The sequence below is a fragment of the Momordica charantia genome (genome assembly GCF_013281855.1).
Source record: "Momordica charantia cultivar OHB3-1 chromosome 9 unlocalized genomic scaffold, Mcharantia_2.0 BLBB01000009.1, whole genome shotgun sequence".
Classification (NCBI taxonomy): domain Eukaryota; kingdom Viridiplantae; phylum Streptophyta; class Magnoliopsida; order Cucurbitales; family Cucurbitaceae; genus Momordica; species Momordica charantia.
The window spans coordinates 3,521,995-3,539,631 of NW_028275167.1; the positions used below are offsets into that span (position 1 = coordinate 3,521,995).

General features: G+C 33.1%; 1 protein-coding gene across 3 annotated transcripts; it reads left to right on the plus strand.

Annotated features, from left to right (window-relative positions):
* Nucleotides 1-130: 130 nt before the first annotated feature.
* NUDT3 (nudix hydrolase homolog 3) lies at nucleotides 131-16,036 on the plus strand. Of its 3 annotated transcripts, XM_088117345.1 has the most exons (22): nucleotides 132-413; nucleotides 1,398-1,577; nucleotides 2,479-2,556; nucleotides 3,776-3,872; nucleotides 4,162-4,295; nucleotides 5,220-5,301; nucleotides 7,538-7,624; nucleotides 9,123-9,229; nucleotides 9,511-9,682; nucleotides 9,792-10,045; nucleotides 10,147-10,228; nucleotides 11,001-11,066; nucleotides 11,473-11,550; nucleotides 11,683-11,778; nucleotides 12,709-12,815; nucleotides 12,915-13,083; nucleotides 13,832-13,915; nucleotides 14,131-14,225; nucleotides 14,298-14,388; nucleotides 14,996-15,142; nucleotides 15,772-15,862; nucleotides 15,946-16,036. In XM_088117345.1, the coding sequence occupies exons 1-21, from the start codon at nucleotides 334-336 to the stop codon at nucleotides 15,823-15,825; spliced, it is 2,340 nt and encodes a 779-aa protein (XP_087973471.1). In that variant the 5' UTR covers nucleotides 132-333; the 3' UTR covers nucleotides 15,826-15,862; nucleotides 15,946-16,036. The 3 variants fall into 3 exon arrangements, with proteins under 3 accessions (XP_087973472.1, XP_087973471.1, XP_022147163.1); XM_022291471.2 differs by having other exon boundaries at nucleotides 15,772-16,036; XM_088117346.1 differs by lacking the exon at nucleotides 11,001-11,066 and having other exon boundaries at nucleotides 131-413; nucleotides 15,772-16,036.
* The last annotated feature ends 1,601 nt before the right edge of the window (nucleotides 16,037-17,637 follow it).

The following is a 17,637-nucleotide window of genomic DNA, read 5'->3' on the forward strand; positions in this document are numbered from 1 at the left end:
AATAATTTCTATAAAAAAAGACGTTAGTTGTATTGTAGACGTGATTGGCTCCATGCCGTGTTGTCAAAATGAGGTAAAAAATTTGGATCAATTAAAACCTTATTCTTCAACTATCAAATCCATATTACTTTCTTCTGTTTTTGAGAGTGGCCACCAAACATTTTCCTTCCATCCAATTATTATTAATTTTTTTGATATATTTATTTTCTTCCATCCAATTTATTTCTCGAATTGGATTCTTGACGTTGAATCGAATTTAAGAATCCGAGCGCAGGAAGAACCTGTGAGAGACTGAGCTGGTTATCATCCCGAATCATCCATTAAAGTTCATCAATGGCGGAACCTCATACGCAGGAAGAACATTTCGACGTCCTCACCAAAGCTGGAGAGAGGACTGGAGTTTCCAAACCCAGGCATGCTCTTATTTAGTATCCTTCTTCTCTTCTTCTACTTAATATTATTTTATACATGTCCGATTGGTTGACCAAAAAATTTAACCGAAAAAGTTGTGTATGTGAGCAACAATTGTTATGTTCAACTTCTGGGTTATGCAATGATTTTTGGATGATGCGAGTTTCTTGCCTTCTAACATGTCATCCATATCCACCTTAAAACTATGCTGATGCCCAACTAAGATTTAAAGTTATACGAGTTTAATTTATTTCATTACTAAATATTGTCGAGTTGCGTGCAAGCCAATATATGTGTATGTGTGTTTATATATGAATGCATTATGGTATTCGGCAACAGATCAAAAGAAAGTTATATGTATGTTCTTACTCTGCAAGTTACCAATACAATTTCAATTTCAGTTATTGGGTTCCTATCAGAATCCATATCATATTACCATTTCCTCAACGAGAGGGTCCTAGCGAATGCTCAACATGTGAACATAAGATAAGCCAAAACTTTGCCACATGCCACGACAAACTTTGGAAGTGAAAGGGCACTACCATAAGATATAACTCAGAACCTTTGATCCACTCCCGCACAAAACACACTAGCGGGCCTACTTAAGAGGAGGATTTTTGTGGAACATCTATTAGCGTCATCTTAATCCTTCCAAAAGGAGAGGAAGCCAAATGAAGATCCAAAGACTTGCAAGAGAAGGTTCCTTATCATTTAAAGGACCATAAACACTTGTCTCTATAACTAGGATAAAGAACAACCTACTGAAGTAAAGAAAAAAGAGAGATTAACTCTTCAATCTCTCAATCAAGGAGGGCCCTACGAAGTCAGAAGTCAAAAGAAGTAGTTTGATAAAAAAGACCATAAATTTCGGTGCACTCTTTCTCCTTTATGTGTGATTGCAATACCTTTCTGTTTGCTAATAACCAGCATGGCTTTTTGTAAGATCCTTTTGTTTTTGTCTATCAAATACTTCGGTTTAAATACAGGAGAGATGTTCATCGAGATGGGGACTACCATCGGGCTGTTCATGTATGGATTTTTGCTGAGAATACACAAGAGTTACTTCTCCAACGACGTGCTGACTGCAAGGACTCATGGCCTGGGATGTGGGATATATCTAGTGCCGGTCACATATCTGCTGGTGATTCATCACTTGTGACAGCTAGGTAACACTATTGATGATTAATTGTTATCATTTTTCACCTCACTGATCAGTCACTGCTCCTTTGTTTTAGGTTGTTTGACTACAAAAAAGCTTCTATATAAGATACAAGTATTCTTTATTGAATGCAATAATAAAATTCATATTATATTTTCTTATAAATTCAGCGTTTCAACTTCGTCCACTGAGAAATAAAAATGTATAAGAACCTTATGAAGTGTGTCAACTTTGTCCATGGAGTTGATTGAATCCTGCTATTATCAATGAATGTTATGCATGTTAATTACAAATACCATTTTTTGTGGATGCCCCTTGGTTCTAATCAATTCTCGGCATATAAGATAGCAGAGTTGAAAACTGGATTTTAATGGTAAAGCTAGAATTATCCGGACCAATCGGTGTTTTTGTTACTCTTTTGGCATTTGTGGTTCAAGAAAAATCAAAGGCATCGAGTCTAGCATAGAGAGCTTTCGGCACCTGACAAACTATATTCTTCTTCTTGGTACCTTCTTCTAAAGATTTTTGTAATTATGAGTTTTTGCATATTTTTGTTGAGTGGGAAGCCTTGCAACCCATTGGTCTTGTGGGGTTGTCTCACCTTCCCTTTTTTTATGTGCCTTTTTGATTAATACTATTATCGGTTTCCTATTACAAAAACAGCTGATTTTAGTCCTTATAGTTCTGTCAGTCATTTTCTTTTCTAATGGGCCAATACTTAAATGACTATTGGCAAGTCTTCATAGTTCTTGGCAGGAAATGACATTATTAGTCATTGCCCATTTGAACGATGGAGTGGCACCATTTGTTAGTTCTAAATTGTGATTTGCTGGTGCTTCATTCCACTACTACTATCTGAACATTTGTTACTGAAAGAATAAAAAAGGAATCTACACGTATTCTTTCAGGAGGGAGCTTCAAGAAGAGCTTGGTGTTATTCTTCCGAAGGATGCATTTGAAATGACATTCGTTTTTCTCCATCAGAGGTTGGTGGATCGGTCACAAGTAACCTGATAAATTAGACATTGCATATGATGTGATCTATTATCTCCTTTTTTTTTTCCTTTTAAAAAAAATTAATTCTGGAATCTGGAGTTGCACTTCCATTTGTGAGGCTTTTCCAAAAAATATCAAATTCTTTTGTTTGGAGCTTAGCGATGCATGATCAAAACCTATGACAGAATTCAAAGGAAAAACTCTTCCCTAGGTGTATCACGAAATTGCTGCCTCACCTGATTCCAAAAGGCTGAAACCCAGGGCCACACCTTTTTATTTCTTGTGATTTTGATATGGATTTTTGGAACAGATTCAAAACTTGCTTGGCGGGTGCTTTCCCTTTCACACAAATCCTAAGATATTGCTTCAGATGGCTTTGGTAGGTCATCCCTTCAAAAAGGAGGATGGAATTATTTGGGTGCATTTGATTAGTCTTCCCAGGGAGTATTTGGCTTGAAAGGAACAACCGGGTTTTCAACGATAAATCTCTCCCATTCAATAGTTCAGAACTTTGTTATTAGCTCTTGGTTGGTGTAAATGTTTATACCCCCTTTCTAATTATGGTCTAAATGATCTCACATCATCAATTTGGACGACCTTTTTGTAATCCAGTTATGGGGATTCTCCTTTTGTAAATTTCTTTCATCTTGAAGTTTCTTACCAAAAAGAAAAAGTAGGACTTCTACTTTTACCTGATTTTAGTTTTTGAAAAAAAAGTCTTCCATTTCTGAACATGGCTTGGATCCCTTGCTTTTCCTATCAGGAGAACTTCAAGATTGTATTTTTATCAATGAATTTTTTTTCCTATGAAAGAAGTTCTGGGTTGTCATCCTCTTGATTTTTGGCTTCATCTTCTCTAATTCATTGATCATCAACAATATGCATACTCATCCACAATCTATATTATATTATTAGTAGGTCTGGGCATCTCTTTTGTCTGTGTAAATTGATAAGATCTCTTAATTTTATCCTACAATATCATGAGGTCACGTCAGCCTTTTTTTTTTTTCCTGGAATAAAATATAACGCTTTAGAGTTCTAGTGCATCTTGTGAGAGTATTATGCTCCGTAATCAGTATACATTAGCATAATATGTAATTCAATCCTAATTTGGGATTTTTTAACGTAGAGTCTACTCCTTCATTGCCTGTTTATTTATTTATTATTATTTTTTTCCTCTTTCTGATTTAGCCTTAAATTGATTTACAGCATCTTAAATGGTGGAAAATTTATTGATAATGAATTTGATGATGTGTATTTGGTAACAACATTGGATCGAATCCCTCTGGAGGCTTTTACTCTTCAGGTTGGTGTTTAATCATCCATTTTTCTCTCATATGGTCCTAACTGCTAACTAGGTATGTTAAATCTTTCTTGTGTCTACGCTGCCAGCATACCATTCCTGAAAATGTTTTTTGCTTGAAAGACATAAGACACAAACTTATGATCTTTGAACTTCTAGAAAATATGTTGTGAAATTCAGAGGCTGTTTGCATTTCAATGCATTTTGCGTTTTAAAATATAATGGTCAGTATGCATTCGAAACTGATTTGTACGAGACTCTGAACGTATGTTTTGCTTTAAATTTGATGTAGGAATCAGAAGTTTCTGCTGTTAAATATATACATTATCTGGAGTATAAAAGGTTACTTGCAAATAGAGATCCTGCTTATGCCCCATATGATGTAAATGGACAATATGGTCAACTTTTTGACATAATTGCACAAAGGTAAGCTATCAAAAATATCTGATGGCATAATCCTTTGTTGACAGGTTTAATATCCTTGAGGAGAAGATATTACTTTCTATATGATGAAATTTTATATAGTTCTATTGTCAAATAGCTAATTGTGAAATTGACATTTTCTAGGTTGAAAAATAATATTATCGTAGCAATCAGTCTTTAATCTATTCTATCATCCAGATATAATAAGAGAATAAGCTTTTCCTTTACATACCTTGCCTGAAATATCCACATGCTTTTATTTTTTGGTCTTTCCATGAAAAAAAGTAGAATATATTTTTTTCCCTCATTTCTAACAAAAAAAAAAAAAGGAAAAAGAGAAGGATAGAAGGGAGAGAGAAGATCTCCTTGAACAAGAGTAAGCTGGAATCTATCAAAGTTAACTAAATACAGGTATATTTACTTCCCGCGTGAGTTTTTTAGATGCTCGGTAAACAATACTCTTTGTTATTCTTACTGAAGTTGGACCATTTTGCATCTCTAAAGCCTTATATTTGCTCTCAAATTTTAAGAAATCAAATCATACAGTATGTAAAAGTTAAAAGAAAGTAAGTGAATGCATCTTTGAATTTGTTATCAGTGGGAAATAGTTATTTGTATCTGTTTTCATAGATTAAAGGTCAATCCACATACTCCAACTCCATTATGTTTTGCTAAATAGTAAGTTGCAATACCACCATACTTTCTTTAATTTATATTTTAGTTTAGAATCAGTGTTCGGGCTACTTACGCGTAATTTGACTAATTTATGCAACAATTACCTGACCCCACAATATTTGATTTGAATGCTACCCAACTTTAATTTGATATATGCAACAATGATATATTCTACATGACATGACATGTAGAATTTACATTCCAAGATGTATTTAGTCAATTAGCTTTAATCCCTCCCCCCGGGGCAAACAGGTACAAGGTCGACAATGCGGCGCGCAATTCGACTTTACAAAAGCAACTGAAACGTTATGCTTCTGTTTCACTCAATGTTGAGGTAGCTACCTTTCTGAATTTACAGATCTTCTCGACTTGCCTATGTGTTCTATCCTTGATCTTGTATTTTCACAATTAAGACTTAAGAGCCTGCAATCTCTTAGTGCTATAGAAGGCTTTTTATTTACCAAAAAGCCTCCCAAATGACAATAATAGAAGAGGCCGAATAACTACAAAAAGGACAAAAAAAAAAAAAAAAAAGAAAGAATAAAAGTATGCGAAGAGGAGTCCATAAAAACAGCAAGGTCCCGAAGTTTCATCCCTAATCCTTTCTACCTCCTACTCTCAATCCATACATTCCAAAGTAGAACACAAAGACCATGCTGCCAAATCATAGCTTGCTTGATCGATTGAGCAGGATTTGGGTGATAAACTCTTCTATCCTTATTGGGGAAACCACCTAGAAACCTAGAACTTTATACTTGGGAATGCTAGTGAAAGGGAACCAACGGGTCAGGTGATGTGCATCTTCACTGCTTAGGCAAATAGATCTAATGTAAAGCTAACTCTCTCTCTCTCTTCCACATAGTTCTACCAGGGGAAAAAAAAGATCATAAAGATCAGCAAACTCCACCAGTTGTTGGAAATGAGAGAGTTCACCATAAAAGATCCTGTAGCTTGCAAACTCTAGCTGTTGTCTGAAGATGGGACCTCTGACCAATAAGGAAAAGAAGATTGGTCCATCATCTGCTTAGCTATCATTTAAAAAATTCCTGAAATTGCAAGATCAAACGGCTTTTAAGAGCTCCAAACCTCCTTGATAGTTTGGTTCTCATTAGCAGCAAAATTGATCTGTCTAGGAACTTCATTGAAAATGGCTCTCACTCCTTCCAAGCATCCCTCCCAAAACCCTGATCTTAGACCTGTTACCCTGACCTAGACCCACAACCAATGCTGAATATTCTTCCATGATATTTTTTTATGTTGATCAAGTGCCCAGGGCTTCTAGCAGATCTATTGTTGGAAATTTCTTTGTACTTAAATTGAAAGTCACACCTTTTGTATGGTAACATAGAATAAGGAGAGGTTTTATATTGTTGTCAATAGTACATGGTTCGTGTATGGGAGTTGACATATTAGCCAAAAATAAGATATGGGAAATTTTGGGAGTAGGAATATACGGCTTTTCCAGGAGATGCTTCAGGAACAGCATTTAATTGTGGCTATTTGTTTTAACCTTCTGACTCAGAAATGTGTATTCCAACTGTATTACTAGTAGAGTTCATTGGTCAACTAAATAAGTAATAACCCCACAAATTGAGAGCAGAAAGTGTGAGGACTACTACTGAAGGGAGGGAGGCCCACTCTACAATTTCTTCATCCAGAAAGTGTCTTTGGAGATTGAGGTCCCAGACTCCCAACTGTCTGGAAGCCACCAGAGAATGGAGACCCAAGTATCCTTGTAAGATGATAATTTCCTATTGGAGAGGGCAAAATGCTCGGGGAAAATCTTGCATAAAGGTTCACTTCCAATCCATCAGTCATGCCAAAAACTACTAAACTAGTGGATGAACCATTTTCAAGTGAGCATATAGCTCTCACTCGTATGCGAAAGTTAATAATTTAATAGAAACACCCTTTCTATGATTTATGATCAGAGGAAATAACAAGGATCCAGGTAGAATTAGAGAGCTCTCAGACCTTTCCCAAATATTACCGGACTAAATAGCCAAAAGATACCCCTCTACCTCACTATCCAGGGTGTATATAACCCTTACAACAAAATGCCCCATTTTCCTTCTACTAACCGTACTGTGGTCCCCCCTTTCTAATGGTTTTGCCTTACTTTCTACCCCCTACCAGTATGAGCCCTTTTATAGTGTATACATTCTTAATCTTAGGCTTATCATAATCTTACTAACGAATCCTGAAAAAACTAGTTGAAACAACATTAAGACAAATTACAAATAAGTAAATCAATCTTTATTCTAAAGTTATAATTAATAATCCTGCCGTGCCAACCAATCCTGAAAAACTAATTAAAACGACATTAAAGCAACTTACATACAATGTCACTGTGTTGGATCTAACCTTTATGCAAGCTATAATTAGTAGGATGAGTTAGCAGGATTATTTACTATAGTAAAACAACTTTTAACCTGAGGTAAAGGTTAATAATCCTACTAACGAACCCTGAAAAACTAGCTAAAATAACATTAAAACAGTTACAAATATTACACTACCAAACCTACGTGAAGAATATGATGAGTGGGTTTTTTTTTTTTTTTTTTCTGTAGTTGGAAGGGCTTACAGATTCAGATAAAGAGGCTCTGGCTGCAATTATCAAGGCTGCGGCAATAATGGATGAAATATTTTACCTGCAGGTTTGCATATACTTATTAGTTTTTATGAAGTAATCTTATAGGGATGATTGCTTGCTTTAATTTTGCCTACGAAAATATAACATGTAGTTAAGAACCGTGCTGAAATAGTTCTATAATGTTGTTTGATTTAAAAAATGATACTGATCTCATCGTGAGAATGCCTTTCCATCACCGAATCCAGTCACCAAATTAGTTCTCTGATTGGATCTCTCAAGAGACACTGAGTTAGTTATGCGATCCCTAGGAGAAAATGTGTTTAGGACAGTATAAGGTGAACCCAATCAGTGCATTAGTTCTGTGTTTGTGATGAAAACGAAAGATTAGTTAGCCACTATGTGTCGACCTAGTGGTAACTGGGACAAGTGTAAAAATGTTGAAGGGTTTAATAGGAATGAGTTCAACTTATCATAGTCACCTACCTAGAATTTGAATCCCACAACTTTCTTTGGTAGTTAAATACAGTAATGCACAAGTTGAGGTGTGCACAAGTTGGCTTTACTCACGGTTATAGAAAGAAAAAAAGGAAACACAAAAGATGGGTTAAGATAATTTAAGCAAGATGGTTGGAATTTGCTTCAAAGCTGATGCTTTTCCTTCTTTCTTTCTCTTTTTTTTTTCTTTTTTGGTGAAAAAAAACAACTGGTTAAATATACCGAAGGGTTACTAATCTTGTAGGTAATTCCCAATTTGGTCTTTAATATTTTAGAATTCTTAATTTTACTCTTAAGTCTTAATATATTAAAAAGTCTCAATTAGGTCCTTCTTTACAAAAATCTGTTACTAGATGATGTGCCATTAAATTATTATTTTATTAATATATTTGAAACATCAACCCTATGCCACTTGGACGAAATGGATATTATTAATGGGTAGGTGAAATTTTGTTGATGGGCTAGTTGGTTTCATGTTTCAAGTAGCATTCAAGTGGCACATCTACAAATATGTTAATAAAATAATAATTTAGTGATACTATCAACTTTTTGTTATTAAGGTAGTGGAATGGGGGAGAATCAAAATGAAAATCTATCAAGAAAAGCAAATTGTACAATGAGGATCAAACTTCTGACATCATGTTTGCTAAAATTATTTTGGAGTTGGAGTTCAAACAGAGAGAATTTCTATTAATTGTTTACTAATATTGATTGGAAATGGAACCACATTTAAATTCGTATGGATCCACAAAAAATTAGAGAGAAGAAAAACAAATGCGAAATGGAAATGACGTTTCCTAACTTCCCAAGAAGAATAATAAATTAATGAAATTGATTCTCAATTTTAGTGTGGAGCTTCCAAATGGGAATCGTTAATCTTTGATAAATTTAGTAAGTCATTGGAATGAGAATGAGGGGGAAGAATAATGTAACTGGTTTTTTTGTTTCCATTTTTCCATCAAACCCTCCTGAACTAAAAAGCTGCTAATGTAACTGATTTGCTTTTAAATCGTTGATTGTGGTGATGGGTCTTTCTAGAATTTGTGGTTTTATATTATTTTGTTCAGGTTTGGTACAGTAATCCAGATTTAAGAGATTGGTTGAAGAAGCATGCTGCTGCTTCGCAGTTAGACGAATTGAAGTGGGCCTATTATCTGATTAATAAAAATCCATGGTACATCTTCTTTAGAGTAGTATATATACATACATACATATATATATATATATATTTTAGTTTCTCTAACTGTCTTAGTTCTTGAATGTCCTTGCATTTATGAACGAATGCAGTATCAACGGGTGGGCTATTTGAAAACTTAATCTTCTGTATTTATGCACTGTCTGCTAATCCTAATTTATTTTCATCTTTTTCATGATGAAGTTTCTTGGCTTTTATGTTTTCACAAATGCCGTATATGGATTAATTTTCCCCAATAGATAACATTTCATGTTCAACAGGTCTTGCCTTGATGAAAACGAGGCATTTCTGACTACTGCAGATTCAGCAATAAAATTGCTTCCTCAAGCCACTAGGCCAGTTACGGGGTGGAAGGGCCTGGAATATAAAGCTGCATTTCCCTTGCAGAAACCTCCTGGTGCAAACTTCTACCCTTCTGACATGGACAAGCTGGTATGCAATGAGCATATTTACTGCTTGACAAGGAAAAAAAATTAGATGCGTTCATATAAAAGAAAAAATCTTTAAGATGCAGCAAGTCCATCTTGTTTCAATCTTGTAGGAATTCAAACTATGGAAAGACAGTCTGACCGAGGATCAGAAAGATGTCGTTACAGGATTCTTCAGTGTAATCAGAAGACATAGTGAATCTAATTTAGATTCGTCTATTTGCAATAATGGTCTTGATAGCACAAACCATTTGGAGGGTTCTACTTATGATTTGTATAGCGTACCTTTTTCCCAAGAATATAATTCTTACCTATCAAAAGCTGCTGAATTATTGCATAAAGCAGGGGAGATAACTAGTTCTCCCAGGTATGAATCTTCACATTTTTACATCCTACTTTTATTTCTCAATATCTGAATGTATCGTATTCTGCTTACAACGTTCTCTGATTTTTTCTTCCTTTGAATAGTTTGAAGAGGTTACTACATAGCAAGGCTGATGCTTTCCTCTCAAATGATTACTATGAATCAGATATAGCATGGATGGAATTGGTTAGTGTAGCAAGTTTGTTACACTTGCAAAGTTTTGCAGTGAATATATATTGTTAATTTGTTTGATATGGCTTTGGGCCTAGCAATGGGGATCCTGAACGGGGATGTATAGGAATTCCTTAGGAACAGTTCTCATTTTCAAAGTATCGTTTGAACATTTTGAATCATCAATAGAGCGAGAGTTTGTTTTTGCAATTTGCACAAGATGATAGATATCTCAGAATGTGAGAGACTTCATTTCATAAGTCTTTAGTGTTCTCTTCCTTGTTCATGTCCTAGGTAGTTTATAGATTTCTTCTGGGGATAAAAGGCAGTTTATAGAATTGAAAACATATTGCACGTCTAAAATAATGAATTTTTATACCAAAGCATGTTTTTCCCAATAGTTTTTGTACGTTTTCTTTTTCTCGTTGATGAATTATTTAGCTTAAAATACAGCATAATATATTAATTGACCTTTGCAACATCTGATCTATCTAATCATTGGAATTTAACAATGAATGTATTTAATCTATCAAACCATCATGGTGTGGCCTAGTGGTCAATAAGGGTCAATGTAGTAGGGCAACTAAATGTAGTAGGGTCTAGCAATTGTCTCGTGAGATTAGTCGAGGTGCGTGCAAGCTAGTCCAGATATTCACGGATATCAATAAAAAAATGTATTTAATCTATAAAATCATTGGAATTTAACGATGAATGTATTTGATCTATCTAATCATTACAATTTAATAATAATGATGATATTTTCAAATTGTGGTGTCTTTGTTTGTAGGACTCTAAGTTGGATGTTACTATTGGTCCGTATGAGACCTATGAAGATACAATTTTTGGGTATAAGGTACCTATTAGCTCCTTAATTTATTTTGCGTAGACATCGATTGTACTTCAAAAAATAAGCCAGACTCAGCAAAACATATGTTCATTTGATGGCTCGAAATTCTTTTGAGAACTTTCTTTGCTTAAAACAAACCCCTTTTTTGCCTTAAAAATGAGCGCTAGAAAGGCATGTGATACCTCCCATAGTGTGGTTCCTAATTGGTATTCTATTTTGTACTAATTTTTTACATCAAATTTGAATTTACTGATGTGGTGTGATACCTCCCATAGTATATGGCCTCAGTGGTATTCTATCTGGTACTAATTTTATACATCAAACTTGGATTTACTGATTTTTTAAAAGTACTGGTTCTTTTCAATTCACAATTTGCATATATCAACGCTACAAAATTTTTGAATTGCATTAGGCTACATTTGAAGCTTTCATCGGAATTCGGGATGACAAAGGAACTGCTCAAGTAAAACTTTTCGGTGATAATTTGCAGGTATTCTTTTGAATGGCTCTAATCTTGATCTCCTCCCCAAAAAATCTAAGATGGTTTTATCATCCTTTCATAGGAAAGAGCAAGTTTTTTTCCCCTTGAGAAGTAGTTCTAATGCTAATGTTCTTATTATAGGTCTTGGAACAAAATCTCCCTATGGATAATGCATACAAATCAAAAGATGTTAGTGCTGCCCCTATACGTGTTGTTCAGCTTCTCTATAATGCAGGGGTGAGTCAATTTTCACGATTTTCATGCAGTCACATAAAATTTACATTCATTCCTTTTATAAGACACACTTTTACATAGGTTTATGTATATAGATTCTACAATAAAAGAATGGAGGATAACGAAGATGCATACCTTATATAGTTATATGTTCCTAACTCTAAAGGAAAGAGAAGTAGCAGCCCAATTCCAATATAAGCAGAAATATGCGCATTAACAAAGATGGTATTTGTACAAAGAAGAGATGGCTGGGATTTAAACCCAAGCCCACCTCGTTTTTGAGATTCCAAAGGGTATTTAGGAGATGTCTCATAGCATGTGTTTTCGAATGCTTCTCCTTGGGTATCATTCGAAGTTACAGAAAAGGTCTCCAAGGGATTAAGTGTTGGCAGAATAATTACAAAGGAACTTGGATCTAAGAAACTCAGACGTAGAGCAAAGGCTATTCTTGCTTCCGATAGCTGATCAAAATTTCTGAAAGAGTCGCTGTAGGTTCTCCTATTACTTTCTAGCCACAACTACCACAACATAACACAAAAGCTACTTTGATCCATAGGATTTTAGCTTCATTCTTATAATAATTTCCACAAAATCCCAAAGTCATCCATTCCTTCTCTAAGTTCTCTTTCCGAGGAAGAGGAAAATGAAAATTGAAATGGTTGGCCAGCTTAACCCAAAGAGACAGAGACCATGGCCAGAAGGGCAATATAGGAAAACCATACTAATCTATAAATGATGATCTTAAGCGCTTTTTTTTTGGATGGATTTGTATTCTACTGATTTATTCCGGATGATGGATTGGAACTTTTCAATCATATCTGTTTTTTACAGCATATGAAACAGTTTGTTCAATACCACTAGAGAGGCAAACCATACTAATCTATAAATGATGATCTGCAAGAATTTGAGGTTAATTTCTTGGTATTTTATCAGGATGTAAAGGGTCCTCAAACTGTTGCTTTCAATTTGCCAAATGATGAGCGAATTTTGAAAGACCGAGGAACATCAATGGTCATGCTTAAGAATGTTTCAGAGGCCAAGTACTGTATTAATTTCCGTCATTTTATCTTAATTTTGGATGATTACTTATCGGAAATTATTAGACATATATGAACATGCTTGTTTTCAAAATTTTATAGGTTCAAGCATATTCTTCAGCCTATTGCTGATGTTTGCATTACAAGCGAACAACGTGGATTTGTGGACTTCGATTCTTTCTTTACTCATACAATTTGCCACGAGTGTTGCCACGGTATTGGACCTCATACCATAAAACTTCCGAACGGTCAAGAATCTACCGTGAGATTGGTTAGTGCCATAAATTATATGTTTGATATATTTTTATGATTATTCCATTTTTTTTTTCTGGATATGGATTATATACCTTTATTTATATTGAGACAAAAATGTACAGTGAGGAGTACTATCGAATTTTCTATTCGATATATTTTATTTTATTTTATTTTACTGGATATGAACGTTGCCCTTGTATCGCTACAAAATCACTGTTTCACATGTTGCCCTCATTTGCTTCCATCAAGTACTTTTTCTTAATCTATATATAAAAAATAAATGGAACCACAGCCATTCTATTAAATCGAAATAGCGAAATTCTTGGGTCATCTCAATGGATTCAGAAACCACACGAGTACTTCCTTACTTATTTTGAATAATAGTCAACATAATTCTCAAAGTTACACTAGTTTTGCTATCTAGATAACGAATCTATGGAGGAATCAAGAATCACTTTAGTTTATAAGAATCTGTTTAAAAGAATATGCATACTTTTGTTGGTGTGAGCTGTGATTCCCAAAACCATAAATTTGGTTTGTCTTTTTAAGAATGTCATATGGTAAAGGGAGTTGAGAAATTTTTTTACTTATTTGAGAAATCTTGCAGTTCTGATTCTGTTGATCATAGAACTTTTGTTCTTAATTCCAATGGGAAAAAAAGGACAAAGTTGTAGATCTTGCTTCAGACTGACATCTATTTTCTGTTCCTGGTTTCATTGAAGATCTTTCTAGTAGTCATATTTTCTCTTTATTTTTGGTTACAGGAACTTCAAGAACTCCACTCAGCTTTGGAGGAAGCAAAAGCTGACATTGTAGGCCTTTGGGCGCTGAGGTTCCTTATCCTACAGGTTGGATGAAATTTGGATCAACCGACCTTTTTACCTAGAGTATTTTACCAAAAAAAAAAAGAAAAAAAATCTAGAATATAGCTCAATTGGTTAAGAGATATATTTCTGATTAAAAGGTCGTAGATTTGAATCCTCATCCTATGTTGTACCAAAAAATGGCAAAAAAAGAAAAAACTCCAATCGTCTATTTACTTATATGTTGGAATCTCAACTAGGGTCTGCTACCAGGAGCTTCATTGAAGTGCGTGTATGCTGCTTTCCTTGCGGGATGTTTCCGATCAGTACGTTTCGGCTTATCAGAGGCTCATGGGTAAGCTGACAATATGAAACTGCTTCTTCTACTTCTGTTGCCTAAAATCTTAGACTTTCGGTTTGTTGGCAGGAAAGGACAGGCGTTGCAGTTTAATTGGCTGTATCAGAAAGAAGCCTTCATTTTAAATCCAGATGAAACTTTTTCTGTTGATTTTGACAAGGTACGCCCTTAGCCATTTTGTTTTTGGTTCTGGTTCTCTTTTTTAAAATTAAACTTGATAAACACTACCTATATGTTTCTTTGTTTTGTTATCTATTATTTTTTTATTTTATTATTATTTTTTTAATGTTTTCAAAATCTAAGTCAAATTATAAATGCTAAAAATTTTTGGTTTTAAAATTTGGCTAAACATTTGAATTCTTAAGAAAGGTGAAAAACATACCCAAAAAAAAAAAAAGAAATGTTAGGAAGCATAACGATTTCGTTTTTTGGTTTTCTGTTACAATTTCTTTAGCATGTTTTTCACATTTTTTGGGAATATATTTGAATTCTTAACCAAATTAAAAGAAAAAAAAGAAGTTTTTGAATTATACTTGCAAACTTATTATTTTTTTTCCTTCAAATTTTGACTTAGATTTTGAAAAATTTGATAAAAAGACAAATGAATATGTAGGTAGAAATAGTGGTTATAAGCTTAAATTTAAAAAACAAGAAAGTAAAAAACAAAATAGTCATCAAACATGACCAAAATTATCATCAAAACGGCTTCAATTTTCGTCAATAATATTATACTCGTAGCTACCAAATATTTTCCTTTCATTTTTAAGGTGGGAGATGCAGTTGAAAGCCTGAGTAGGGAGATACTAACCATACAGGCAAGAGGTGACAAGGAGGCAGCTAAGCTTCTCCTTCAGAAATACAGTGTCATGTCACAACCTTTGGAAGTAGCTTTGCGTAATTTAGAACGAGTCCAGGTAAATGCTAACAACGACCCATAGATTTACTATTAGATTCAAAGATTGAAAATTCCAGTAGACTTAAATTTGAGAAATTACAAGTAATATCAAAATTTAGTGCCATAGAGTATAGACTATAGTTACAGAAATAGCATATATTTTAATAATATTTAATAACTGTTGAATTTATTCATAAAATATGACATTGAATATGCTGTTTTGTAGATGAGGTATACAATGTTTTAGTTAATGAGCATTAGTTTACATTAAGAATCACATAAATGATTAGTGGTTGCACACTTTAATTGCTTGATTTGTATTACTGATAATATATTTTAATATTGATTGAATTCTGTTCCTCATTGAAAACAGGTTACTGAAAATAAAAACTATCAAGTGATCTTTGTATACAATATGAATAACGTCCTCTTGAAATTAACCCCCAAATTAAACTTTAAATGTACCATAGCATCTTGTTCTGAGAAAATTTCTTGTGCTACAATGAATTCCTGCTGTTCATATTCTGTCATTTGGTCACGTAAATTATTATTTAATTATAGAAGTTGGTATTATATTTAATTATTACTATTGATGATACTATTAAATATAAATAGAAAATTTAATTATCTTCATCCTTGCAATTTCAGGTACCTGTGGATATAACTCCCGACTTTCCCATTGCCAAAGAAATATTGGGATAGAAGATTTTGCCTTTATGCTGAAGAGTTACTACTCGGGGTAATTTGAAATATGATTATTCTCTGCAGAGTAATTATTTGTCTAAATAAAATGAATTCATATTTCCATTTTCCATCATGAAGCTTTATTGAACCCGGAGCCGAAGCCAAGAACAAATTATGGGTTTGTTTCTAATTTCTCCAAGTTATCCAATTTCTCAGAATTTACAGCTTATTTTCTAAATTATTGTGCTTCATTTTATCCTAAATTTCTTCTAGCTTCGGTTATTTGAGTTAATGGTTGAATTGTCACTCGTGGAGGATAGGGCCTAGTGAGTAGGTAGTTGGATCCTTGCAATTTTGTTCTTCGTAGTAAATTGCTAGGGGATGTAGAGTCAATTAGTAGAAAAAGGACTCCTAAACTATTATGAATTCGTTCGGACGAAAAGTCGACTTCTCTCATTTCTTATATTTCATACGAATAAGGCGTTTAAAATGATGCAACATTCTTTTATGTTTATTTTAGACTATGTTTACTTACCAACAATCGTAATCAAGAAATCGTAATGAAAACTTTCATTTGTTTTGATGGTGTTTATCAAATTGTAGAAATGGAATCAAATAGTGGGATCCACTTCAAACTTTGTAGTCTTATTTCCGATTATAGCCCAACTTCATCAACTTTATTCTCATTCCTTAAGTACAATACGTGGGTACAGAGATTCAAATTATCAATCTAGCAATTGGATACATGTATCTTAACCCGAACTATATTGACTAAAATATCAACTTATCGAAATGTAAAAAATGCATCAATCTAATAACAAAATATAAATGATTGAATAAACCACCATATATAAGAGCTCATTTAATCAATCGTTGTTTTCTACCGTTGGCTTTTAGATTTTAGTTTTCAAAACACAAACTTGTTTGATAACTCATTAATTCTTAAATTCCTAACCGTTTTAAAAATTCTATGCATATTTTAAAAATTAGCTTTTAAAAATATATTTATTTTTTTTCTTATAATAAATTTACAACTTTTATCCTTTCTCTCATATATTAATTAGACCAATACAATTTTTAATTAATTTTTTTATATTTTTATAATTTCTTCTTTATTTATACTTCAATTTTTATTAGTTGATGTGATTTTATATTCATAGATTTTTTAAAATAGAAATTATTATTTTTAAATATTAGAATAATAAAATTTAATAATGTGTTATATTAAATTATGGTTGTTCAAATAAAAAAATATTTTATTTGATGTAATTTTATTTTAATTATTCATTATTTATTAATATTAAATAAATTGTTACAATAAAAAATGTTTACCGTCAATGATATAGTAATAAATTAAGTTAAAATTTATTATTATTGTATATAAAAAAGATTAGAGTACAACGATGTATTTGTAATGAGTTAAAAAGGAAAAAAAAGTATACAAGAGTAATTGTTATATATCTGATTCTGATTTCAATTTCAGACGGTTTTAATAAACAACATCAAAGGAATTTTGATGATGATTTCATAAAATTGATAGTAAATAACATCAAAAGAACATTCTCCTTTCAATTGATTTCATTTTGATTGTGGGAGTCCTAAATTTCTAACAGTCAAGTAGTAGACAACATTTCCTCTTAGTTTTTAGTTATTCTCATTCTTAATGGTTGATTTAAGAATTTGCCTATGATTTTTCCAATTGATATTTAGATATAAAAAGATCTTATTTCTTCTCTACTACACGTAGTATCATAATCTCTCGTTTTTTATAAGCCACATGCTATAATATGGAAGCCAAGTAAATTTGAATTTTTTTTTCTTCATACTACG